Here is a 25,014-nt window from a genome sequence, read left to right on the forward strand (position 1 = left end):
CCAGACACAGCTGATGCTCTGCACCAACACTGGCTCGGGGTCAAGTGATCAGAGAGTTATTACCATAGAGCATCACAGCACCAGCCCTCGGCCGGTGATGCTGGGGCAGCGCTAACCCCAGCACAGAGGGTTTGCTCCGGACAGCATCGGGAGCTCGGCTCTGTCCGGGCAGCCTGGACCTTCCCACGACCTAACTCCTATTTCAGGGCTTGTCCATCTATTTAAAGCGCACGGAGAAGGGGGAAAAATGCACTGGAAAAGGAGCCAAACATTCGGTTTCTGTTGGAGGCCGACAGCAAGGGATCCCACGGCTCTTTGTTTGTTTGGGCTTGATATGTTTTTATCCCCTTTTAGCAATACATGCTTGAAAACTATCAGGCCCTATTAAGGGTTAGAAAAACCATCTGCTGCGTGAGCCCTCGAAACCCAAACCAAAAAGGCACACGGCTGGTTTTAACTTCGGGATAGCCTTGCCAGCCCCTTCGCAGGCCAAGCCCGAGGATGGGAGCGCGGGGGGAAAGAGGAAGACAGCGAGGCGACCGCCACCAACAAGCAGCGAGCCGCACGGCGCTACAGGAAACCATAGCCTCCGGTGATAAATAGGAGACCCGGAAACACGGGATGCACGTCGGGCGAGCGCGGCAGGACGAGGGGATGTGAGCCGGCGGCTGTCGAGTCCCCCCCCCCCACCCCGGTCCGTGCAGCCGGATGGATGCCCCCCGGCTGCTCCTGCTGCCGCTGCCGCTGCTGCTGCTGGCGCTGCCGGTGCCCGGCGAGGAGGAAGCGGCGGTGCTGTGCGCCGGCACCGCCTGCTACACCCTGCACCGCGCCACGCTGGACTGGGGCAGCGCCCAGGAGCGCTGCCGGCTCAACGGGGGCAACCTGGCCCCGGTGCGCAGCGCCGGCGAGGCCGCGCGGCTGCGGGACCTGCTGGCGGCCGCGGGCTGGACGGGGCCGGCCTGGATCGGGCTCTCGCTGCTGCGGGGCCGCTGCGTGCAGCCGCAGGAGCCGCTGCGGGGCTTCGCGTGGGCGGCCGGCGGCGAGCGGGGCAACTTCTCCTCGTGGCTGTCGGAGCCCGCCGTGACCTGCCTGAGCTCCCGCTGCGTGAGCCTGCGGCCCGCGGGCTGGGCCGACGGCCCCTGCCGGGCCCCGCTGCCCGCCTTCCTCTGCAAGTTCAGCTTCCAGGGCATGTGCGGGCCGCTGCCGCTGGCCGCGCTGCACCGCGTCACCTACAGCACCCCGTTCGGCGTGCGCAGCGCCCGCCTGCCCGCCGCCCCCTTCGGCACCCTGGCCGAGGCGCGGTGCGACGGCAGCCCCCGCGCCGCCTTCGCCGTCTGCAGGGGGACGGTGGAGGGGGGCGGCTTCGCCTGGCACCCCCCCGGCCCGCTCTGCCCCACCGCCTGCGCGCACAGCAACGGCGGCTGCCAGCAGCGCTGCCTGGAGGAGCCGGGGCAGCCCCCGCGCTGTGCGTGCCTCCCCGGGCACGTCCTGGCGCCGGACATGGTGTCCTGTGTGCCCGAGGACGTCTGCAACCCCAGCCCCTGCCAGGGCACCTGCCGCGCCCGTCCCGGCGGCTTCGAGTGCGGCTGCGAAGAGGGGTACACCCTGGCGCCCGACGGACGGAGCTGCTTGGATGCAGACGAGTGCCAGGCCGGGCCCTGCCAGCACGACTGCTACAACACGGCCGGCAGCTTTGTCTGCCTCTGCCGGCCCGGCTACCAGCCGGAGGCGCCGGGTAGCCCCCTCTGCAGCGACGAGGATGAGTGTGCCCGGCCGGGCGTCTGCCCCCAGCTCTGCATCAACGTCCCCGGCTCCTTCCAGTGCGCCTGCCAGCCCGGCTACAAGCGCCAGCCCGGGAGCAGCGATGCCTGCGTGGATGTGGATGAGTGCCTGCAGGGTCCCTGCCCCGGGCTCTGCCACAACCTGCCCGGCAGCTACGAGTGCCTCTGCCCCCCCGGCTTCCTCCTGGAGGAGGATGGACACGGCTGCCGCCCTGCACCCACCAACGCAGAGGAGCCCGTGGGGGTCTCCAGCAGCACCCCGAGGACCACGGGCATCTCACGGACCACGGGCATCACCCGGACCTCGGGCACCCCATGGACCACGAGCATCCCCCACACCACGAGCATCCCTGTTGGGGCAGCAACACCGTCCCCCACAGCAGTAGGGTCAGCTCCCGGCGCCGAGCACAGCGCCGATGGCCCCAGGCTGCTCCTCTACTACATCCTGGGCAGCCTGGTGGCCATCCTGCTGCTGCTGGCCTTCGCCCTGGTCCTGGTGGCTTGCAGGAGGAGGGAGGCCAGGAAGGAGAAGCGGCCGGCTAAGAGTGCGGCTGACAACTACTGCTGGGTGCCCGAGCAGCCGGAGAGCCATGGGGCAGGCGGTGAGCGCAGGTAACGGTGCCCGGGGCAGCAAAGGGGGAGGAAAAGCCTCCATGGGACAGAGCTGGTTTGCAAATGGGAAAGGGAAGAAACAGGGATGGGGGGGGGGGGCGGGGGGTGGTGCTGTCTGTTCAACGTGGGGTTACGTGTCCAAGAGCCTGTCCTGGGGCTCCTTGTGAACCAGGAGCTGATCTCCCCCCCTCAAAGGCAGTGCTGGTGGGAAGGCAGCTGGAATGTGTCCTGTAATGTGGTTTAGAAACCAGCCACTGCTCCTCCGAGAGAGGGGATCACAGGGACAGTGCTGCGAGGTGAAAGGGAATGGGGTTGGATTCAGCGCTGCAGAACCTCACTGTGCTTAAACCCAGCAAGTTAAAAGGACTGATTTCACTTCCTAAAGGAAACCAGTTCACTTCGCTTGTCATTTGGTCTCCCCTCCCTGCGTTTGAAATGCTGACATGAGAAAGCAGCGGAGTCCCTGCCCTGTCCTTGCACCCCCCCCCCCCAGTCCTTTGCCATCCCAAAAGCACTGCCAGTGTCCCCCCTTGCCCGCCTGGCCATGGACAGCCTGCATTCATCCATGGGTTTGCTTTGTTCTCCATGGGACGGCTCTGAAATCCTCCTGTGTTTCCCCAGGACAAGCACCGGTGGCTGCAGCCACAAGCAGAGGGTGTTTGTCGTGCTTTGTTGTTAAAGATGTCCCACGAGAGGTGATGGAAATAAACCTGTTTAAAACCACAGCAGCAGCCAGCTTCTCACAGGGAGCAGGGCTGGTGGGTGTCAGCCATCCGCCCCTGCTGCTCCCAGTGGCATTGCGCTGGGTTTGGAGCAGCGGGACAGCGGTGCTTCCCAAGGGATGGAGCTCCTTTACCTGGATCCAGCCCCTAAGCTCGGGAAGTGCACAGCCCAGGGAAAGCTGTAGACAAGGAGAGACTCTATAGGTCTCTATAGGTGGGGAAAACGAGGTTTAGGAGCACCATGGACCTGTTTCCTGCACGTTCAGTGTAAAAACACTTGGAAAATAGAGAAGACAACGCTCTCCTTCACATACAGCCGGATGTGAGGGGGCTTTTCCTCTTGGATCATGCTTTTGGGGTAGAAGCCTTTCCTGACATCTTGGGGTCCAGGCTGAGCGTGTTTTCCATCCCTCTCCCTCTAAAGGATACACTGGATGTTGTGTATGTGCTGTTGTGTATAGAAAGCGTCTAACCTGGCTTCAGAGCACAAGTGTTGTCGGGGTGAAGTTGTTCCACAGCCTTGCCCTGGTACCTCACTTCAGAGAGCTCTTCATACTCAGTGATCCCAGACAAGGAAGCTTCATCGAGCTGCTCCAGCATGGACCCTTCCCCAAACCCCCAAAGGGCGCAGAGGCCGTTCCTGCTTCCCATCGAGCTTCATTGTGTGCCCGCACTCCACACAGCAAAAGGGTGCTAGGGAAGAACAGGGATGTCCTGGGGGGGGACGGGGACCGGAGTTTCCTGAAGTTTCTGCTGGGTTTATTGTCTCCTCAAGGCTTAATTGCTGCCGAGATGGGAACTGAGCACAAAGGAGTCTGCGGCAGGCAGGGACCTGCATCCTGTTCTTCCACGGGAAAAAAAACCCTTTCCTGCTGGGTTTTTTCCGTCTTCGTGTCTCCATTGTGGAATGACCCAAACAAGGCAGGAAAAGGAGGCTGATGGAGGGGGTTTGATGCTCTGCCCTAATGTGCTTCCTTTTCTGCACACAGCGGCTGGGAGAAGCAGTGAACGCAGCAGTGGCGTCCTTGGATGCCCCACGGCAAATCCCTGCCTGTGTTCCGATAAGCCCGCGAAGCCTCTGGAATACATGAATGAATGAGACCAGGGAATAATCCTGCTGAAATCAGTGGGACAACCTACATCCATAAAATGCTGCCTGTGCTGCCGGGCTGTGCCAGCTCCAGGTCCTTGTGGGAAAAGGCAGGCACAGCCATGTTTGCTTTATGGAATTTTCCAGATGTTTGGAATCTCAGGAGTGTGTCTGCCTTATTTTTTAGTTAAGGTATCAATCAGTTGTTGTATTCCACTGTGGAAAAGGGAAAAGGAAGCACAGTTGTGGGCCCCGAGCTAAACGTTGTTATTTATTCCAGGAATTCCTCATTAAAGCCTATAATCCCAATTCCTGTTACAACCTGTGTGTATTCCAAGGGTGTATACTTTACACAATGGAGGATGGGAGCAGGTCCAGATTAGGGAAGCCTGATTTGTGGCTTGGTTTAGCTTGGGGTCTCCCTGGTGGAAGATTTCCTGATGTAGCATCCTTCATCCTGGTGCAGTCACACCTGGATAATGTCATGTCTCCTTTTCTTCCTGCCACAAACCCAGCGGGAATGTTTTGAGCCGTTCCTCACTGGAGTTACCCAGGGCCGTGGGATGGATGGGTTGGTACCCTGCCTCACAGCCGGAGGAGACCGGACCTTCATCCCGTGGGACCGGCACAGCTACCTCTGCTCCTCATCCTTCCATTGAAGCAAGGGCAGAGCCAGAGCTACAGCTGTCCCATCACCACCAGGGCAGGGCAGGGCTGGTTCTCTGTACATGGCCAGTGCTTCATGGTGACGTTGTGTTTTTACAGTGCAAGATTAAGACAGTGGCTTGTGCTAAGAGCAAGGTTTGCCGATGCCTTGATGGCTCTTGGGTGTTGCTTTCCTGATGAGACACCAATAAACCCTGCCCGGAACACAGTGTTCTCTGTGGTGTTTAATAGGAGATCAACCCCTCTTGGTTTGGTACACGTGCGCCTTGTGTTTTCTACAGGGCTGGTGCTGCCAGACCCCAGTCAGTGCTCAGCCGTGTAGTGAGGTGGGTGAGTGGGGTCTCAGCCTTTCGTAGAAGCTGCTCTCCCGAGGGAGGGCCAATCACATCATGGCCCCCAGGGCCATGGGGTGGGGGCACTGGGTGATCTCAGTTGGATCCTAAGCCCATGAGCAAGGTCCTAAGCCCACAAGTGAGCTGCTAAATCCCCAAGCAAGGTCCTCAGCTCATGTTCAAGGTCCTAACCCCCAAGCAAGGTCCTAAGCCCACAGGCAATGTCCCGAATCTACAAGCAAGGTCCTAAGCGCATGAACAAGGTCCTAAATCCCCAAGCAAGGTCCTAAGACCACAAGAAAGGTCCTAAACCCATGGCTGAGGTCCTAAATACATGAGCGAGGTTCTAATTCCATGAGCAATGTCCTAAACCCATGAGCAAGGTCCTAAACCCATGAGTGAGGTCCTAAGGACTCAAGCAAGGTCCTAAGGACTCAAGCAAGGTCCTAAGCCCACAAGCAAGGTCCTAAGCCCACAATCAAGGCTCTAAACCCAGAAGCAACCCCGGATTTTGCTGTAGCTCTGTATGAGGGATCTGCATTTCTGGCTCCGGGCAGCATGTGGCCACAGACATCACTCGGTGCATCCAAAGCTGCCTCCGTGATGTGCACCACAGGGGAAGGCCGTCCTGAAAGTGAAAAGGTCACAAAGACAAGGGGAAACCTCAATGACTCATAAACCCCCCACATGTATCACCCGCCTCTGGGACAGCGTCCATGGGGTGCCCCGTCTGTCATTGCCACTGGCCTTCAGTAGGGTTGCAAAGCAGGAAAACCCTGCAGGACACCACATCTCATGATGGGTGTTTGGTGCCTCCATGCATCAAAGTACAAAGAGCATTCCCAACGTCGTCCTGCCTGCCCCAGGAAGCTCCCATAGGGATGAGGCCATGCCAAATGTACCGGGGGGGTCCCTGGCAAGCACAGGGAGCTGCCAAGGGTGGGATGATGGAAGCAGGAGGTACTCATTCACCCCCCATTTATCATTTTTCCCTGTTTCTGGGAAAGCTGATGCAAGGAAAGAGCTTCCACCAGAGGGATGTAGAGGAAAGGCACTGCCTAAGGCTGAAATGCAACCTACCAAATGCCATGCACAAAGAGGCGGCCCCTGCAACCCCAAATGCTTCGAGCATCTGCTCATTTCCTCCTTTCCTTGTTTTTATCCTTTTAAGTGTTTCTTGGCATTTGGTTCTCCTGAGCCCTTTCGAGGCTGATTCATGGAGCTGGAGTCTCACCAAGCAGATCTGAGCAGTGACAGCGACAGCGTGACCGAGGGCAAGAGCCAGCTTGTGGCAAAGATCCTTCAGCTTTCCTATGGGAAAACCCAGCCTCCGGTGCCACAAGCAAGTGTAGGTCTTGGAGATGGTGCAAGGCTCAAAGACAGCTCCAGGAGAAGGATTAGAGTCCAAGGGTCCTAAATAGGCAAATGTTGAGCATCTTCCCTGCTGACCCCATCTGGCCTCTCCGTGCCCTGTAAATGGAGCTGAACAGGAATTCACTGATCAATGAACATCAGTGATTAAATCACCCATTAAGTCAGCTACACTGGCTTGGGGTGGGGGTACAGGGATAGGAGAGGGTGCAAAGGCAGGCTGCCACACGAAGGTGATGGCAGGAGAAGTCACACATGTGCCAGATATTGCCAACACCCAGCCTTGGGAGGCTTTAATCCCTGTGGGAAACGGCACTGGCTGCTTTCCCTGGTTGCAGTCCAGGAGTGAACATAGGAACATGAGCCAAAGGCAAAGGCAAAGGTACCAGACATGCTGGCAGGACCTAGCTCAGACCCAATGAGCATGCAGCAAATGAAGCATCCTCAGTGCAGTGACTGAGGTCCCTGCTGCCCCTTGCAGGTCCCAGCCTCACCTGGGTGCCCCATTGTGCCTTATTCCTGGACATACTGTCCAGCACTTCCTAACCTTGAGGCGTTTGTCTCCTCGTGTCTGATCCAGAGGAGGCAAATTCACCTTTTCCACAAGGGATTCCGCCCTGGATCTGCAGAAACATGGCTCATACGTGCTGGTGGACACCCCAAGACCCCAAGCACATCACCCAGATCAGCGAAGAGAGGGGACCCCTGTGCAGTTTTCATGACCCCAAGTGGGATCACACACTGAACACATATAGATGGGAAAGCACATGAAGCCTGTTTAATGGTCTGCTATTCATTTTGGTTTAATCTTGATGTAATGATTTCAGGTTATATTGTTATATGCTGTTTAATTTAATTCAATACTATCCCATTTAATTCTCTTCCCTTCATTTTATTCAGTTTAATTGTATTTCATTAATTATGATGTAAGAATACGTTCTTCCCTTCCCTGTTCATTCTAGACTATTTAATTCTATTCTATTCCATGGTATTAATGATACTATATTGTATTATATGGTACTACATGACATTATATTGCCTAATACTATACTGCATTACGTGAAATCGTGTCCTGTCCCCAGCATTCAGGCATCAGGAGCCTCCTTTCCAAACCGCAGCAGCACAAGCCGAGCCAGTCCATGACACATTCCCCATAAGCGGGGGTCAGAGCAGCTCTTCGGCCCCGCTCTGCCCGGGGCACCGGGACCCGCTGAGTCAGGCGCTGGCCCAGGGTGGGCGGTGATGTCCTCAGCCATCCATCAGCTTTCCGAAGGGGAAAAGTCCTCGGGAACTGCGCCGCGGCGGGGGTGAGTCACCGGGGCAGGGAGCAGGGAGCGAAGAGGGCTTAAACCACGAGGAACCCCGCTCCTTTGTCCCTTCCCGTGGCCGCACCGACCCGGGAACCCCTTGTCAGCAGCAAGCGCCGTGAGCTCAGAGCGCGCTGCCATGGGGAGGCTGCATTCCTGCCTGGCAGCTGAGGCGCAGTTCCCGTCCGGCAGCCTTGACAAGCGCATTTTCATCCGGTTCTGTGATAACAAAAACAACAGAAATCTGTGGCGGGTGTTTGCTTTTTTTCTTTTCCACCCGTTACGTCCTGGCTTCTGCTGCTCTTTGCTTTGACACCCCCCCCCCCCCCCTCGTGTTTTTGCTGGTTGGGTTCTGAAGCAGATGATGAAGAAGGAGGAGGACAAAAAAAAAGAAGGGAAAGGAAAAGAAAAAGACGAAAAAGGAAAATAAAAATTAAAAGAAGGAAATTTAAAGAAAAATGAAAATGAAAAGAGGAAAGAAAAAGAGAACAAATTAAAAATAAAATATAATAAAATAAAGAAAAAAAGAGAAAAATAAAGAGAAAAGGAAAAAGAAAAAGAGAAAAATAAAGAGAAAAGGGAAGAGGAAAAAGAAAAAAGGGAAAAAAAAAGAAGAAAAAGGAAAATAAAAATTAAAAGAAGGAAATTGAAAGAAAAATGAAAATAAAAAGAGAACAAATTAAAAATAAAATAAAATAAATAAAATAAAAGAGAAAAGGAAAAAGAAAAAGAGAAAAATAAAGAGAAAAGGAAAAAACAAAAATAAAAAGAGAAAGAAAAAGGAAAAGAAAAAGACAAGAAAGAACGAGCAAAGAATAGAGGATGAAGAAGGGGGAAAGGAGAAGGAAATGAAAAGGAAAATCAAAAGGGAAAAAGGCCACCCGAAGTGAAATCCGTGCGATAAAAACTGGGGACACAGCAGGTTTCACTGGAGCCGAGCGAGGTCGGCATTGCCGGGCCCTCCAGGAATTCCTTATTTACACCCTTGCTGGCCGGGAAGAGCAACCGAGCTCTTTTTGGGGTTGTTTGGTGCAGGCGGTGGCTGGTTCTGGCCAGGGGGACCTGTCCCTGCGCCCACTTGTCCCTCCTCGCCACGGTCAGACCTGCAGGACGCTGTGAGCCAGGGAGAACGCTGCTGTTGGGTTGAGATCAGGGGGTGAAAGGGGAGATCGGAGGCTGGCAATCGCTCCTCCTGCAGTCCGAGTGGAAAACAGCATTCCCGTGACATTCCCCTTCCTGGAGAGACGTGGAGGAAGGAGCAAAAGAGGCCAAAGAAAGCAGAGGAGTCAGAGCGCATGAGCTCTGCTGCTCCTGCTTCCATCGGGATAGCTTTGGAGCTACCAAACAGCACAGCTGGTTTGGTGATTAATTATTAGCATTATTATTACTATTGCTATTCTTATGCTACTATTACCATTACTATTACTATTAATTACAGGGCTTGGAGCAAGCTGCTCTACTGGAAGGTGTCCCTGCCCATGGCTGGGGATAGGAACTGGATGAGCTTTAAGGTCCCTTCTGACCCAAACCAGGCTGTGATTCTTTATGATTATTATTTTATGGCTATTATTGCCATTATTACTAGTATTATTACTATTATTAGGGGTTATTAGTACTCTTTTCCCTTTCTTTCCTTTTCCTCACAGCCTTTCATGAGCTACCATGACCCGCCCAGGGCTGGAAGAGGACAAGCCAAAACCTAAGAGTTAAATAAAGGAACCTCCTTGCAGTGAGTGAAATAAGGAAACGGGAATCTGTGGCTCCCGAGGGCTAATTGCAGTGCCTGTGTTGGTGAAACACCACTCTCAGAGCTGGCAAAATAAGCAGGTCAAATGTCCTTTCCTGTAAGCTTTGGATGTTTGTGTTTCATCTGGAGTTTGCTTGTGGCTATGCTCTAACTGCAGAGCTGAACACATGGGAAAGGGTCCGGCTTGTTGAGCAAGAAGAGGAGCCAAACCCCAGGGGGTCAGGCCCCCATGGTCAACCCGTAGCCCTGATCCTGGCTGCCTCGGAGGGGATTAGAGTGACTGACGTGGAATTGGGACATTGGAGCTTGCACAGAGGGGATGAGCTGCAGTGGCTGGAAGGGGGCAGCAGCCACTGTGCTGGCACTGGTGGATGTCCCAGTTGGGGTGGCTTGTGGGGCTGCAGTTGGTGCTGCTCCATCACTGCGGCCTGGCAGCTTTATTGACTCATCTCACAGAACCCCAGACTGGTTTGTGTTGGAAGAGACCTTAAAGCTCATCCAGTTCCAACCCCCTGCCACAGGCAGGGACATCTACTAGAGCAGGCTGCTCCAAGCCCCATCCCAGCTTCAGAGCTTCAGGTTGGTGCTCACTGCAGTAAAGCCGATGCTGTACCTGTAAGCTAAAATGCTGAGCTGTAAATTGGGACTGCTCTGTTGAGAGCAAAATGGGCTGGTGTGGCCCTGGGGCATGAGTAAAACAAGGGCAGCCTGTGAAGATACAGGAATGAGGAAAACAGACAGGGCTGGGGCTGGTTCTTCGAGATGAGGAACAAATCAGAGCTAACCTAAACCACACACACACTTGTTAAGTAATTCCCAAGAGACTTTTCACAGGCACAAGCACAGAGATCAAGCAGTGAAAGATGATGGAGGACAGAGACAGCTGGAGACCACCACTCGGCATGAAAAGTGCATGTGTCATTAAAATGCAAATATTACAGTGAGTTCTAGGAAATCTAATTAAAGCATTTCCTGGGAAGGCTGTACATATAGAATCATAGAATCGTTAGGGTTGGAAAGGACCTTAAGATCATCCAGTTCCAACCATGGGCAGGGACACCTCACACTAAACCAGCTCACCCAAGGCTCTGTCCAACCTGGCCTTGAACACCACCAGGGATGGAGCATTCACAACCTCCCTGGGCAACCCATTCCAGTGCCTCACCACCCTCACAGGAAAGAATTTCCTCCTTAGATCCAATCTAAACTTCCCCTGTTTCAGTTGAACCCGTTACCCCTTGTCCTATCACTACAGTCCCTAATGAAGAGTCCCTCCCCAGCATCCTTGTAGCCCCCTTCAGACACTGGAAGCTGCTCTGAGGTCTCCACACAGCTTCTCTTCTCCAGGCTGAACAGCCCCAACTTTCTCAGCCTGTCTCCACACAGGAGCTGCTCCAGCCCCTGAGCATCCTCGTGGCCTCCTCTGGACTTGTTCCAACAGTTCCATGTCCTCCTTATGTTGAGGACACCAGAACTGCACACCATACCCCATATGCATAAGTCTGTTGGGTACATGGATGCCTGTAGACTTCAGGCACGCTCCCCTTTGTGAAATGACTGGCGTGTGCGCCCAGCGCTGCTTTCTAAAGCCCCACATCCAGCCTGAGAGTTGCTTCGACCGACTCAGGCGGTAACACACCGAGACCAGCTCCCTCCTAAGCAGGGCCAGGGACCCGCGGGGCGCCCTACAGCAGGTGCCCTCCCTCCAGCGCTGGTTTCGCCCTTGCTCAAGGCGATCGAGAGCTTTTCCCGGCCCCGCTCAGCCCGCATGGACGGGGCGGGGGGGGACCCGGCAGCTCCCTCCCTTCGGGCGGGACCTCGGTGGGAGGAGCCGGCCCAAGGAGCGGGGGGGGGGCACGGGACACCCCCCACCCCCCACACCCCCCACACCCCCCCCCCCCCTCTGGAGGGGGCCGGGATTCACGGGGCCGCCCCCACCGCAATCTCTCCGCTCCACGACGGCGGCGGCCGCGGCCCGTCCCCGGAGGCGCTTCCTTCCTGCGGCGGGCGGCGGGGAGGGCCGGGGCCGCTATAAATCGGGGCGGGCGGGCGGCGGCATGCCAGAGATTTGCCGTGCCGGCCGGCCCCTCCGCCGCCCGCCATGCGGCGGCTCCCGCTGCCGCTGCCGCTGCTGCTGGCCGGCTTGGGGCTGGGGCTGGGGGGGGACCCGGAGCCCGGAGGCCCCTCGGGAGCGCAGTGCCTGGAGCACGATTGCTTCGGGGTGTTCTGGTCGGCGCTGCCGTTCGCGGAGGCCGGCGCGGAGTGCCAGCGGGGCGGCGGGCACCTCATGACCGTCCGGTCCACCGTGGCGGAGGACGCGATCGCTTTGCTGCTGCAGAACCGGAGCGGGAATCTGTGGCTGGGGCTGCGCCTCGGGCTGCCCTGCACCGAACCGACCCAGCGCCTCCGCGGCTTCCAGTGGGTGACCGGCGACCGCAGCACCGATTACTCCAACTGGGCGCCGTCGGGGCGGCAGTGCGGGGAGTTCTGCGTGACCGTGTCCAAGGAGCTGCGCTGGGAGGAGCGGCCCTGCGAGGCTCCGGCCGACGGCTTCCTCTGCGAGTACAACTACTGGAGGAGCTGCCCGCGGCTGCCGCCCGCCGACGGGCTCCCCGTCGCGTACGCTACCCCGTTCGGGGCCAGCGGCGGCGACTTCCTGGCTCTGCCGCCCGGCAGCGCGGCCGTCATCGCGGCCTTGGGGCTGGAGCTGCACTGCGAGGAGGACGGGGAGAGCGGGAGGCTGCGCTGGGGCCGCCCGGAGCTGGGGCCCTGGTCCTGCCGCTTGGACAACGGGGGCTGCGACGGGGCGTGCGAGGAGGACAGCGGGCAGGCGCGGTGCTCCTGCCCCGAGGGCAAGGTGCTGAGCAGCAACGAGCGCGGGTGCCGCTCGCCCTGCGCCGGAGCCCCCTGCCAGCACCACTGCGTGGTGGCCGGCTCCGACTTCGTCTGCATGTGCGAGGCCGGGTACCGCTTGGCCGCCGACGGCAGCAGCTGCGAGGACGACGACGATTGCGCCATGGTGCCCAGCGTGTGCGAGCAGGTCTGTGTCAACACCGAGGGCGGCTTCGAGTGCCACTGCCACCGCGGGTACGCGATGGTGGACGGGCACTGCCAGGCGCTGCCCATGTCCCGCTGCTACAAAGCGCCCTGCGAGCAGCAGTGCGAGGAGGTGCCCGACGGATACCGCTGCAGCTGCTTCCCCGGCTACGCCGTTGACCCCCGGGTGCCCACCCACTGCGTCCTGCACTGCAACCACAGCCAGTGCCCGGCCAAGTGCGACCCTTACACCCTGTCCTGTGAGTGCCCCGAGGGCTTCGTGCTGGACAACGCCGACGACAGGCAGGTCTGCATGGACATCGATGAGTGCGACATGAACTTCTGCCAGCACAACTGCACCAACTACCTCGGCGGCTTCGAGTGCCACTGCCCCGCCGGCTACCGGCTCGTGGACCAGATTGACTGCGTCGAGATCCTGGGGGAGGATGGGGAAGGAGCCTACTCAGGGGATTTCGGGCCCGGACCCCAGCTGCCCGTCCCCACCCGGACCCCACTGAATGCAGTGCACCTTCACCCCGGTGCCCTGGTGGGTATCACTTTGGGTGTCCTCTCCGCAGTGCTGGCTCTGCTGGCCCTGGCCTACCATCTGGTGAGGAGGTGCTGCAGGGCCCCCGCCACCATGGATTACAAGTGCAATTGTCCCCACGAAAAGGAGATGGGATTGTACCCGGTCCCCTCGGGGTGTGCAGCAGCCAGCCAGAAGCTGTAGGGAGCCCTGGCAGGACAGGCAGAGGGAGGTGGACGGAACTGGGTAACATTCACTCTCCTCATCCCCTGCAGCCTTTGAATGATAAAAAGAGTTTGGGAAACCCCCCCCCCCCAATATTCACCCCAGAGAGCAGGGAAGGTGGAGGGGCCGGAGCGCTGCTCGGTTCCTCGCCCTTTGTGGGCAGTGTGGGTGTTCAGCTTTCCTTTCCCTTTTCCAGGAGTCGGGGGGGGGGGGGGTTCAAGGGGAACCCTCGTGTGTTACAGGAGGGATGTCTCCTTCTGGAGGTGACTTGTAAATCCGTATCTATCACGGGATGAGAGCCGCGCTGGCTGAGTTGCTGCTGCCCAGGGAAGGTCACTTGGCCCCAAACCCCTCTCCCTTCACTGGGAAGCTGGGATGGAATGGATGGCATTCCCAGAGTGGCAAAGAGATGGGATGCCCCTGCCCTTGTGTTCACGTTAGTGGGTTTAAACTGACGGGTGGTGGCAGAAGGAGCAAAACCCTTGTGCTCAGCACCTTGAAACACGCCCAGCTCTTGCCTCCTGGCCCCCTCTTGCCTCTCGCCTCTGGCAGCTGAGCACTTTCCACCTTAAATCACTACCAACAGCAGGGGCCCTGCTGCTGTCACAGTCAGGGCTAAACCACTTGATTTTGCTTCCCTTTTACCATTTTGGGGCTGTTTTGGTTAAATGTGGACACTGAGACTGCCAGGGTCATGTTTTCCATGGCAGGAACGGTCGTTCCCAGCCTCGTGTTCCCCATCCCGTTTCTTCCATGATTTTCTGCCCTTGTTGCCTTAAAACGCTGTGGTTTTCTTTACAAACCCACTGCACCGACCCCTCCTGCCCACAGGGTTTTGTCCTTTGGGCTTGCCCAGGGCTAAGTCTAATCCATGTTGAAGCCTATGGCAAAACTTTCCGGGGCAGGGGGGGGCACGATCCACCCCGCTGCGCGCTTCCCACCCGAGGATCATCGGGAAAAGCATTTGGGTGTTTTTTCCAGCCCCATCGTTCCATGGGGAGTCCCGGGGCAAAGCCTGAGTGGTGTTGGGAGCCAGAGCGGCTGCGGGGTGAGTGGTGGGAGCGGGTGCTGACAGCTTTATGCCCATGAGATATCACCCTGCAGCAGGGCTTGGCTTTCCCACAGGAAGCTTTGGAAGGCCGGGGTCAGCGCTCGCGAGGACTGGATGCTGCAGAGGGGCTGAAGGGCTCGGGAGGGGGGTCCTGTCTCTCCCTATGTGCTAAACACAACAAGCAGCATTCCCCCTCCTCCCCGTTCCCGTATGATAGAGCTCTTCTGCAGCCTCCAAGGGAAATAAAAGACACCCGTTGTATAAATCAAAGCTTTCCTAATGTAAATGGTCCAAGCCCCTGTTTTATACACCCGGCACGTTTGTAAATACTTATTTATTGGAAACATACCCTCTGCAATGCACATCCCATGTGTAGACAAATAAAGCTGGTTTACAGAAAGCTGCTGCTGAGATATTCTTTCTCCCCTTCCCTAAAATGACTCTTTATTCCCCCCCCCCCACCTCACCCCATCACTAAGCACTGGTCTGTCTTAACCTGTCACAAGCCTGGTTGGAGTTGGGAAGAAAGGAGCTGTGGGCTCTTAGCTGTAAACAAGCCCTGCCAGTTATTCCATCGGCGTGATTCAAACAGCAGGGATGAGCCATAAATAATGGAGAACGGGAATAACATTAACAGGAGATAGTTAAAACCAAACAAGCTGGAAATGGGGAATTTAATGGTGCCCCAGGGCTGATGTTTCTCTGGGGGTGTGTTTCAGGTGTCACTGGAGGTGATGCTGAGAGGGTGGGATTCGCTTTTCCTGGCTTTTTCATGGGGAAAATCCACCCATTTGTGCTAAAATCCCTTTGCCTGGGAACTGGGGGGGGGGGAGTGCAGATTGTTGGTGGGACCTAAGTTCTTCCCTTTCCCCGTTAGCTGAAGGGAGGTTTGATGCTCCCTAGTTCCTGCCAAGGCTGGTTTGCTCAGAACCCCCTTTTTCTACATAGAAGGAACCCAATGGGGTCACATCCATCCTGTGCTCCCAACAGTGATGGAGAAGCCCAGCCTGGTCCTACCCCTTCACTCGTCTATAGCCAGGGGGCTGGTGGGCTTCCCTCCATCCTTCAGAGCGTGTTTTGGGAAGGAGCAGAGAGTTGGGGGTGCGTTGTTCTGTATTATCACGGAGAGCCATTGCCCTGTGGCTGGTCACTGCTCACAACTGCATTTTGAGATCCCCGCCACGCGCCATCCCCATGGAGCCTCCTCCATGCCGAAGGTAACCGCAACGCTCACGCAGCTGATGCGACGAACCGCACCCCAGGCCAGTCTTATGGCTTTTATTTGGTTGCACGGCACAGCACGAGGGTCCACGGCAGTTTATCCCCTCTCCATCCCCGTTTCCCGCGCCCGGACGACACCCACAAGGCCTGGGGGCCACCCTAGAAGGTGGTGGTCTTGGCGAGGAGCGGCGCGGGCTTGCAGCAGGGCTCGGGGAGCCCGGGGTCCTGCTGGCAGGACAGGGCTGGGCACACGCAGCCCTTGCCCTTGTCGTCCCCCCGGGGGGCAGCGCAGTAGTCGAGGGGCTCTTCCTCCTCCTCCTCCTCCTCGGTGGCCCCCTCGCCAGCGTGGCAGCAGCAGAGGCTGGCGTCGAGGCAGCGCCGCAGCACGCCGTGGAAGGAATGCCGGAAGTTCTCGGAGAGGAAGCCGTAAAGGATGGGGTTGGCGCAGCTATTGGAGTAGCTGAGGATGAGGGAGGCGTTGTTGACGGTGGCATCCAAGCGGCCGGGCAGCAGGAGGTTGACGAGCTGCACCACGTAGAAGGGCATCCAGCACACCACGAACATGGCCACCACCATCAGCACCAGGCGCGTCAGCTTGCCCTCGGAGCGCCGGCGCTGCTGCCAGCCCACCCGCTGCGCCACGGCGCGCATCTTGCCCACGATCAGCAGGTAGCACAGCCCCATGGCCAGCACCGGCAGCAGGAACCCCAGCAGGGTGGTGTAGACCACGAAAGCGGCCGACCAAGCCGGGCTCGGCCAGAGGAGGTTGCAGGCCACCGCTTGGCCATCGCGGGTGGTTGCGGTGCCGGCGAAGATGGGGATGGGCGAAGCCACCAGCAAGGAGAGGAGCCACACGCCGCCGTTGACCATCTTGGCCACCCGAGGACGGCGGTAGGTGGCCGCCCGCAGCGGGTGCACCACCGCTATGTAGCGGTCCAGGCTGAGGACGGTCAAGCAGAAGACGCTGGTGAACATGTTGAGCCCATCGACGCCCAGCACGGTGCGGCACAGGGCCCGGCCGAAGGGCCAGTGGTGCAGGGCAGCCGACGTGGCCACGAAGGGGATGCTGAGCATGAAGAGTTCGTCGGCGATGGCCAAGTTGAGCAGGTAGATGTTGGTGGCCGTCTTCATCTTGGCGTAGCGCAGGATGACGAAGATCACCAGGGAGTTGCCCAGCAGCCCCAGCAGGCACACCAGGGCGTAGATGCACTGGATCACCACCATGCCCACGATCTCGCCCGCCTTGCTGCCCCACTCTGCCTGCCCCTGCTGCCAGCCAGCCTCCCCCATGGCCATGCTGGTGTTGGGGGGCACCTCGGAGGAGGCCCAGCTGGATACGGTCCACAGGGACACGCTGGATGCCTGGGACACTGCCGGGAGCTGCTCGGTGTCCGCACTCATGATGGGAGGTGGTCCATGGACGGGACACTGCCGGGGATGGGGGGGGTCAGCCTGCAGGCAGGGCATGGGCACAGAGAGTTGGGGGTGAGAGCTGTGGCACACTGGATGCGAAGCACGCTCCCCTGCCTTCCCTCTTGGATCATAGAATCATGGAGTGGTTTGTGTTGAAGGGACCTTAAAGCTCCCCCAGCTCCAACCCCTGCCACGGGCAGGGACCCCTTCCACTAGAGCAGCTTGCTCCAAGCCCCTGTGTCCAACCTGGCCTTGAACACTGACAGGGATGGGGTGGCCCCCACCAGTGCTGCCACCACCAACTCTCACTGCCACATGCATTGGGCAGCTCCGGCTGTGCCTCCCCCCAGCTCCCTCCATCGCACCCATGCACTCCTCAGGGCAGCAGCATCCTTCTCCAGGCCTGAGCATCCCAGCTTTTGGGGGTCTTGTTGGGCATGGGGGGGGGGGGGGTGCCTTCACCATGCGTGGGGGCCTGCCAGTGACAACCCTGGCCTGGGAATCAGTGCCACCATCCCAATGAAGCCCTGCACATCTCAATGGTGTCATGAACCCCTGCGGGGGGAGCAAAGGGAAGGAGAAACCGAGCGGGGGGGATACGTTACCTCTCAATCCTCCAGGGACCGAAGGAGCCTCCTGCTTTGCTCCGGGGAGGGGGGGGCAGGCGCTGGGATCTGCTCCGGTGGGATGCAGGGGCTGTTGGCAATGCAAAGTCCTGCTTGACCTGAATCAGATGACCAGAAGGATCCGGACCTTTTAAAGTGAAGGACAGACCGTGCGTGCCGGGTGGGAATAAAGCTCATCCCCACCACCCGTTCCAGGGAAATCAGCTTGTCCATCGGGAATGCGCCAGCAGAAAGCAGCCAGGATTCTGGTTCAGGCTCTCCCGGGGGAAACGAAGCACCGGACGTCCCCTTGCTCTGCCTCTCCGAGGGGTGCGAGGTCCCGCTGCTCCCCCCCCGAGGGGACACGCCATCCCCCGGGGCCCCGGCGCTGCGGGCGCTGCGGCGCGCGGGATGCTGCAGCCCGGGCGCGGCGGTGATGGGCGGGAGGGAGGGATGGAGGGAAGGGTGCAGGGAGGGAGGGAGGGGGGGACGGGACGGGGCCTCCGCATCCCCCCGCACCCCAGGTCCCTCCGGGGTGTCCCCGCCCGGGCAAGGCAGGAGATGGAGGCAGGTTGCCCTGGAAACCGCCCCCCCCCGCTTCATCCGCGCTCGATCCCGCATCCCTCCCCCTGCCCCGACATTCCTCACTGCAGGGAGGGGGTGCAGGCAGGGACCCCCCCTTTCTGCAGGAGGGGAGCATCCCGCAGCACCCGGCATCCAAACCCGGGGACCAGAGGGTGAGGGGGGTGAGGACCAGCCCAAGCCTGGCCCCAAAACCTGTTATGTGCTGAAAACCTCCCCCCACATCACAGAATCCCAGAGTGGTTTGGGTTGGAAAGGACCTTAAAATCATCCAGTTCCACCCCCCTGCTACGGGCAGGGATAAGTCTACACCAAATTTCTTGGTGCAATGAGTAAAAATGGGGCAGAGATTCCATCTTTCTATTTTTAACTATTATTTTTTTAAGCATCTGTTGTGTTTATTGGGTATTTTGTGTGGTTCTTAGGTAGTTTGGCTGTTTTTTTTCCTATGAGAGAGATCAAGGACATCTTCATGCCAAGAAACCACCACCAGCAGCACAGCAACAGCCCCGGTCTGGGGCAGGCAGCACCACATGCCATCACCTATGGGGCTGGGGATGTGTCCATGGCACAGCCCCATCCTCATCCTCCCACTTCGAGCCACCAAGTGACTGTCTTTTCCTCAGTTTCCCACATCTCACGCTCCCAAGTCACGCTCCTGTGGGTCATGGAGATTTTGGGAAGTCCGGATGGAGCTGGGAGCAGGCTGGATGGGCTCATCTGTGTGTGGATGGGGTCCTGCAGGGCTGGGAATGGAGCTAAACGTGTATATTATATTACTGAGAACAGGCATGGGAAAGCAGGTGCATTTTTCCTCTTGGTGCTTAAATATACAACCATAGTTAATTGAGCAGCTGGTGAAGATGGTTTGGCTACGACATCCCAGCTTAAATATCATGGATGCAGAGAAGCACAGAGGGAGCTGGTACCCGAGCTGCAGGGACCATGGGGCTGGGCACAGAGACCCCATCTCCACACGCTGCTCCCCCTCCACCTCCACGAGGTGTTTTAATAGGGAGCAAATGGCACAGAATTCCCTGTGTCAGCGGGTGCTGGGATGGGCACGGAGGCCACCAGGCTCCAGGGGTTCCTGTTGCAGCCGGCAACTGGAAAATGGGGAATAACACAATGAGACTGCGTGGAGATTACATCGGGCCGAGGAACAGGAAATGGTTAAATGCTTCTTTACTGTAAGGGAGGAAACTCCTCGCAGCGAGCAGGACTTGTGCCCACATTGTGCTGCTGGTTGTGAGTGCTCTGGGTGGGGAGAGGGGGCGTGAGAGCAGCATGTGGCTGCACCGCAATGTTTCATGGTGCCTGGTGCCACAAGAGCCTCCTTATGGGTGGCTGTGGGTGCAATGACACGGGGCAATCTGCTCCTGCCCTGGGAATCGTAGGGTCACAGCCTGGTTTGGGTTGGAAGGGACCTTAAAACTCATCCAGTTCCAACCCTATGCCATGGGCAGGGACACCTTCCACTGGAGCAGCTTGCTCCAAGCCCCTGTGTCCATCCTGGCCTTGAAGCGCTCCTCCAGCAGCTCAGGAGCAGCTCTCCTCTTTGGGGTGATTTCCCAAGGGATCCTGCACCGTGTGCTTGGGAAAGATGAGTTTCTCTACGCCAAAGAGCCCCCCATTGCCAGCACTAATGGCTTTAAACCCTCTCCTGGTGCTGTGCTCCATGCTGAGCTCACCAGCCTTTCCCTCCCTCCTTCCTTCCACCCAAACCTCGCGGAGCAGAGATCTGAGATGAGAGCTTCTCCACCAAGTTATTTTAGTGGAGTCGCCCAAGCAGGCAACCCAACCTGCTTTCCCTCAAGTGCAGCTCTCCAGATGGTCCATGTTAAAATAAACCCCAAGTCATTCCCTCCCCGAGACAGCATCAAGTGCTGCTTAAATAGAATCACGGAAACATGGACTGGTTTGGGTGCAAGGGACCTTGAAGCTCCTCCAGCTCCAAGCCCTGCTCCCAAGGGCAGGGACACCTTCCACTAGAGCAGCTTGCTCCAAGCCCCATCCAACCTGGCCTTGAGCTCTGCAGAGATGGGGCAGCCACAGCTTCCCTGGGTAAGATCTCATCTCAAACTGAAGTTTCTTTTCTGCCTGCAACATAAAAATCCACCTTGAAACACAGCCAAAAGTGTTAAAATAGGCCATCAAAAATGTCTTGTTCTCTGATCAGAATGAAACACTAATGAAATGCGGTGCTGGGCAGAGCAGGCGGTGGGGGTTATTTTTTCCCCTTTCAGGCTATTTTTGCGTTGAAATCTTTTCCTTAAAAAAGAAATGTGGTTTAGAAATGGAACTGCTGATATATTCCAACTTGAAAATGTCTGAAAAAGAGGCTTTAAAACGGCTCCAAGCTCTTATCCCAGGATGGAAATGGTGTTCCCAGCCACTGCCAGGCTCTGGGGCACAGCTGGTAAAGCTCACACCAGGGACTGTGCTTTGGAGGAGCTGTAGATGGATGTATCCAGTGGGAACATATACACGGGCTGTAACACGGGGCTGTGTCGAATTAGCCCCATTTCCATACCTCGGTGGTGGTGCGAACGCTCGACGCGATGAGGAACGTTCCATTCCCTGCAGTGGCTCATGTTAACTCATTGCCACCGATTTACATCTGGTTCCTCATCTGATTAGAAACCAGGGCACACTGAGGGCTTTGTGGGGCTGAATCCAGCCCGGGGAGTGCATCAGGGCTGGGGGTCACTTCACCATCACCATTGAATCATAGCATCAGCTGGGTTGGAAAAGACCTTTGCGATCATCAAGTCGAACCATTACCCCAAGGCCACCGCTAACCCATGTCACAGTGGTGCCATCACCTTGTCAGCATCCAGGAGCTGCTTTCCCAGCTAAAACCAGGCTAATCCCTGCAGTAAGACCTGGATTAATACAAACACGAGGCAGCCAAATGTGCATTTTCTCCACTCTCAGCCTTTCAAGCTTGAATATTAAGCGTGAGCATCTTTGCTTTGCAGCATTTATATACGTTTCCTTCTGGCTGGGTTATGTTATGCACGAGCCAAAAAGACTTTGTATTCTGATGGAACATTGTACAGGTAGGAAGGAGGAGAAGGAAATCATCAAATCCCAAACTGTTGTGAATTGGAAGGGACCTTAAAGATCATAGAATCCCAGCCTGGGGTGGGTTGGAAGGGACCTTAAAGCTCATCCAGCTCCAAACCCCTGCCACGGGCAGGGAAATCAGACTCAAACACTTGACCCTGCTGCTCCAAGTTTAATCTTGGTGGTACAGCATTAATGGTTCCATCAGTTCATTCACGAAGAGCCCTCTCAAAGGGCTGCTCAACAGGAGAGCCAGTGTCATCCCAAAGGGCGGTAGTTGCCTCTGAGCAATAACAGCATCGTGGCCAGTGGCAGAGAAAAAGCAAAAGGAAGAGAAAATCAGTTCTAAATGCTTAAATTTCAATGAAATGTAAATTAAAAAAAAAATAATCAGTTGATTTCACAGTTTTAATGAAAAAGAAACCACAAAAGGGGATAATGTGGTTCCCACTGGGGCGGAACAGCCAAGCACAGAAGGAAAAGAGGTGTAAAATGCTTCCAGTCATATTATAGAGCGGTTGGGTGTTTGTGCCTCCACTTTTGTGGGGGAGCAGACATCATGTTGAGCATCCCACCCTTCCCCCCGGCAAATGTGTCTTCTTCAGTTACTAATTCCCAAAAGAGTGGATGGAAAATGAGTTGAAACCAATGAAATTCAAAACCAATGGGCTTCTGATGGAAAAAAAAGCTCCTTCTGAAAACCTCTGTTTCTTGCAGAGGGGATGTGAGGTGCTTCAAGGCCGTGCTGTGAGAACCAGCAGCATCAGAGAACCCCAAGTTTGTTCCCTGAAAAGCCAAGTTTTACAGCCCATGCAGTTGGGGCATCCCCCTCTGCCCTTTGAAGCGAGGGGAGAGGCTTCATCCCCCCAGGCACTGCTGGAAATGAGACCTTTTAAGTGGAATTATTGTTACGTCTTCCCTGGAAACCTCTCTCATTCAATCACCTAATGAAAAGCAAAGGGCTCATCCTAGAGAGGGCTTCCCCAGAACCCAACCACATGCCACTGCTGCCCATACCTGGGGATACACTGATGATACCTGGCTCCGTCTGCCCTGCAGCATGGGGAGCCTCTGGGTACTGGAGAGCAAGGAGGGGAGGATGCGCCCAGCAGCAGAATCAGAGAATGGTTTAGGTTGGAAAGGACCTTAAGATCATGCAGTTCCAACCCCCTGCCATGGGCAGGGACCCCTTCCACTGGAGCAGCTTGCTCCAAGCCCCTGTGTCCAACCTGCCCTTGAACACTGCCAGGGATGGGGCAGCCACAGCTTCTCTGGGCACCCTGGGCCAGCACCTCAGCACCCTCACAGGGAAGAGCTTCTGCCTAAGAGCTCAGCTCAGTCTCCCCTCGGGCAGGTTCAAGCCACTCCCCTTGGCCTGTCCCTGCATCCCTTGTCCCAAGCCCCTCTCCAGGTTCCCTGCAGCCCCTTCAGGCACTGGAGCTGCTCTCAGGTCTCCCCTTCAGGAGCCTTCTCTTGTCCAGGCTGCCCCAGCCCAGCTCTCTCAGCCTGGCTCCAGGGCAGAGCTGCTCCAGCCCTCGCAGCATCTCCGTGGCCCCCTCTGGACTTGCTCCAACCCATTTCCCAACACATCCATGTGTGGCAAGGGGAAGCCTTCTGGGGGTTGTTTAATGGGAGCAACATCACAGTTACTGTCTGTGTGAATTTTTCAGCCCCTGTTTTCCTCTAACACAAGCAATAAAGGGTATCTAACTAAAGAGGAATCTGCGCAGGGCTGTGTCCTGAAGCCCTTTCAGGTAATTCCTCCCACTTCCAACGTGTTCACTGACCGATTCATCCCAGCTCCGTCGCCCCATCCCAGAGGATGGAGGTCGCACATCATGTTACAGTTCCTCTGCACTTGGGCAGCACAAGACCACCCCTACGGGCGCTTAAAAAAGGATCCCCACCACCCTTCAGTGCAGATGACAACGGCCAGCGGAGATGCTGCCGGTTCCTGCGGGTTTGGGATTTCCTGGCAGAGCTCAGGGATCCTTTGTCCCGGAAAGGGCCAGCAGCGGGATACCACACCTCTGGGGTGGGACCAATCCTGCCCTTGGGAGCAGCGCCGAGCCGGGGCTGCTGCCTCCCTCCTGCCTTCCCCTGCCCCAGCAGCCAAAGAGCAAACGCCCTGCACGTCCAGCGGTGGCTTCGGCATTCCCATAGGATTCCCTTTGTTCCCAGGGACCGCACTGCAGACCCAAAGCTTTGGCAAAGGAAGCAAAACCTGCCCTGGGCAGGAAAACTTCCTGCTCCGTGTGATCCCCCCCAGATCTTGCTGCTTCATGGGATGAGCATATTCTGCTCTTTCCTTTCTGTCCTTGGGGCTGTGCTACGTCCCCAGGGTCGCAAAGCCAGATCCGAGTCCCACCACATGACTTCCAAGAGATGCTGTCCATGCTTTAGGACACCATAGCCCCCCCAAAAACCCTACATCCCTTGTCCCAAGCCCCTCTCCAGCTTTCCTGCAGCCCCTTTAGGCACTGGAGCTGCTCTCAGGTCTCCCCTTCAGGAGCCTTCTCTTCTCCAGGCTGCCCCAGCCCAGCTCTCTCAGCCTGGCTCCAGAGCAGAGCTGCTCCAGCCCTCGCAGCATCTCCATGGCCTCCTCTGGCCTCCCTCCAACAGCTCCACGTCCCTCTTGTGCTGCTGCCCCAGAGCTGGATCAGGGCTGCAGGGGGGGTCTCCCCAGAGCACAGCAGAGGGGCAGGATCCCCTCCCTGAGCTGCTGCTCACGCTCTGGGGGTGCAGCCCAGCACATGGGGGGGTTCTGGGCTCAAGTGCTCACTGAAGCAGGGTCATGGGGAGCTTCCATCACCCAATACCCCAAGTCCTCCTCCTCAGGGCTGCTCCATCCACCCTCTTCCCAGCCTGTTTGTGCTGGGCATTGCCCTGACTCAACGCCCTCGCTGCATTTCACGAGGTTTGCACCCATGGGTACAAGCTCAATTCATGGGTTCACTCTCCCCAAAACCTACGGGATTTCCCAGGTACAGTGACTCAAACTGATTCCTGACACCCCACTTCGGTCCCCCACGGGCCTCGCCTCGTCCCTTTCACACCTCGGGGATGCTGGGATGATTTCCATCGCACCCCAAGGCTTTGCAGGGCTCGTGTCCGCTGAGCAGGGGAAGGTCGGAGCTGGGGAGGGCAGGAGGGGGCTGCAGCAGCCATTTGGATGTGTTTATACCCGGAGCACCAATGGATGATGCACGGGTGAGCTACGGCTGCCCCGCTCCAGGGAGGGTGTCACCGCCACCCTGTCCCGCTGCCAGCACCTGGATCCTTCCCGCCCGGCCCCTTCCCTTCCCATCCCATCCCAGGCATCCCGCAGCATCCCGGGATCTTCAGTGAGGCTTTTGTGGATGGAGCCTGGCCCTGGGAGAGCTTCGCTCTTTTTCCTCTGGGTTAAGTCAGGAAACCGGGCTGGGATGCACGTTGGAGGTTCACCCCGAGCGCACAGGGGTGAAAGGGAAGCTTGGCCTCACCCATGCTCCCTGTTGAGGGCAGCACACGTGGGATGCACCCACTCTCCGCCCCCGGCATCCCCACTGGGAACGCTGGAGGTGTCATCTGAATCACAGCTGGGGATGTGGCGATGGAGAACCCCAAATCTTGTCTCAGTGCTGCTGCTGATTCCAGTAAGTGCTCGAGCGAGGCAGCA

General features: G+C 57.4%; 3 protein-coding genes across 3 annotated transcripts; 2 read left to right on the forward strand and 1 right to left on the reverse strand.

Moving 5' to 3' along the window:
- The first annotated feature begins 314 nt into the window (after positions 1-314).
- CD93 (CD93 molecule) lies at positions 315-2,489 on the forward strand. Its single transcript, XM_061461713.1, has one exon. The coding sequence runs from the start codon at positions 709-711 to the stop codon at positions 2,395-2,397; it is 1,689 nt and encodes a 562-aa protein (XP_061317697.1). The 5' UTR covers positions 315-708; the 3' UTR covers positions 2,398-2,489.
- A 9,183-nt stretch (positions 2,490-11,672) lies between these two features.
- Positions 11,673-13,488, forward strand: THBD (thrombomodulin). Its single transcript, XM_061461714.1, has one exon. It carries the CDS (start codon positions 11,730-11,732, stop codon positions 13,392-13,394), a length of 1,665 nt encoding a protein of 554 aa, XP_061317698.1. The 5' UTR covers positions 11,673-11,729; the 3' UTR covers positions 13,395-13,488.
- A 2,217-nt stretch (positions 13,489-15,705) lies between these two features.
- On the reverse strand, positions 15,706-17,241 carry SSTR4 (somatostatin receptor 4). The gene has a single exon (XM_061461716.1). The coding sequence runs from the start codon at positions 17,152-17,154 to the stop codon at positions 15,847-15,849; it is 1,308 nt and encodes a 435-aa protein (XP_061317700.1). The 5' UTR covers positions 17,155-17,241; the 3' UTR covers positions 15,706-15,846.
- Between the last annotated feature and the right edge of the window lie 7,773 nt (positions 17,242-25,014).

This window comes from Pezoporus flaviventris, unplaced genomic scaffold, assembly GCF_033815535.1.
Source record: "Pezoporus flaviventris isolate CSIRO_AGI_PZ_B2104156 unplaced genomic scaffold, CSIRO_AGI_Pfla_v1 ptg000031l, whole genome shotgun sequence".
In the NCBI taxonomy this organism is placed as follows: domain Eukaryota; kingdom Metazoa; phylum Chordata; class Aves; order Psittaciformes; family Psittacidae; genus Pezoporus; species Pezoporus flaviventris.

What these genes read in the sequence shown, in the direction of transcription:
- THBD (XM_061461714.1), top strand. Translation starts at nt 11,730, where the DNA reads ATGCGGCGGCTCCCGCTGCCGCTGCCGCTGCTGCTGGCCGGCTTGGGG.
- SSTR4 (XM_061461716.1), bottom strand. Translation starts at nt 17,154, where the DNA reads ATGCCCTGCCTGCAGGCTGACCCCCCCCATCCCCGGCAGTGTCCCGTC.
- CD93 (XM_061461713.1), top strand. Translation starts at nt 709, where the DNA reads ATGGATGCCCCCCGGCTGCTCCTGCTGCCGCTGCCGCTGCTGCTGCTG.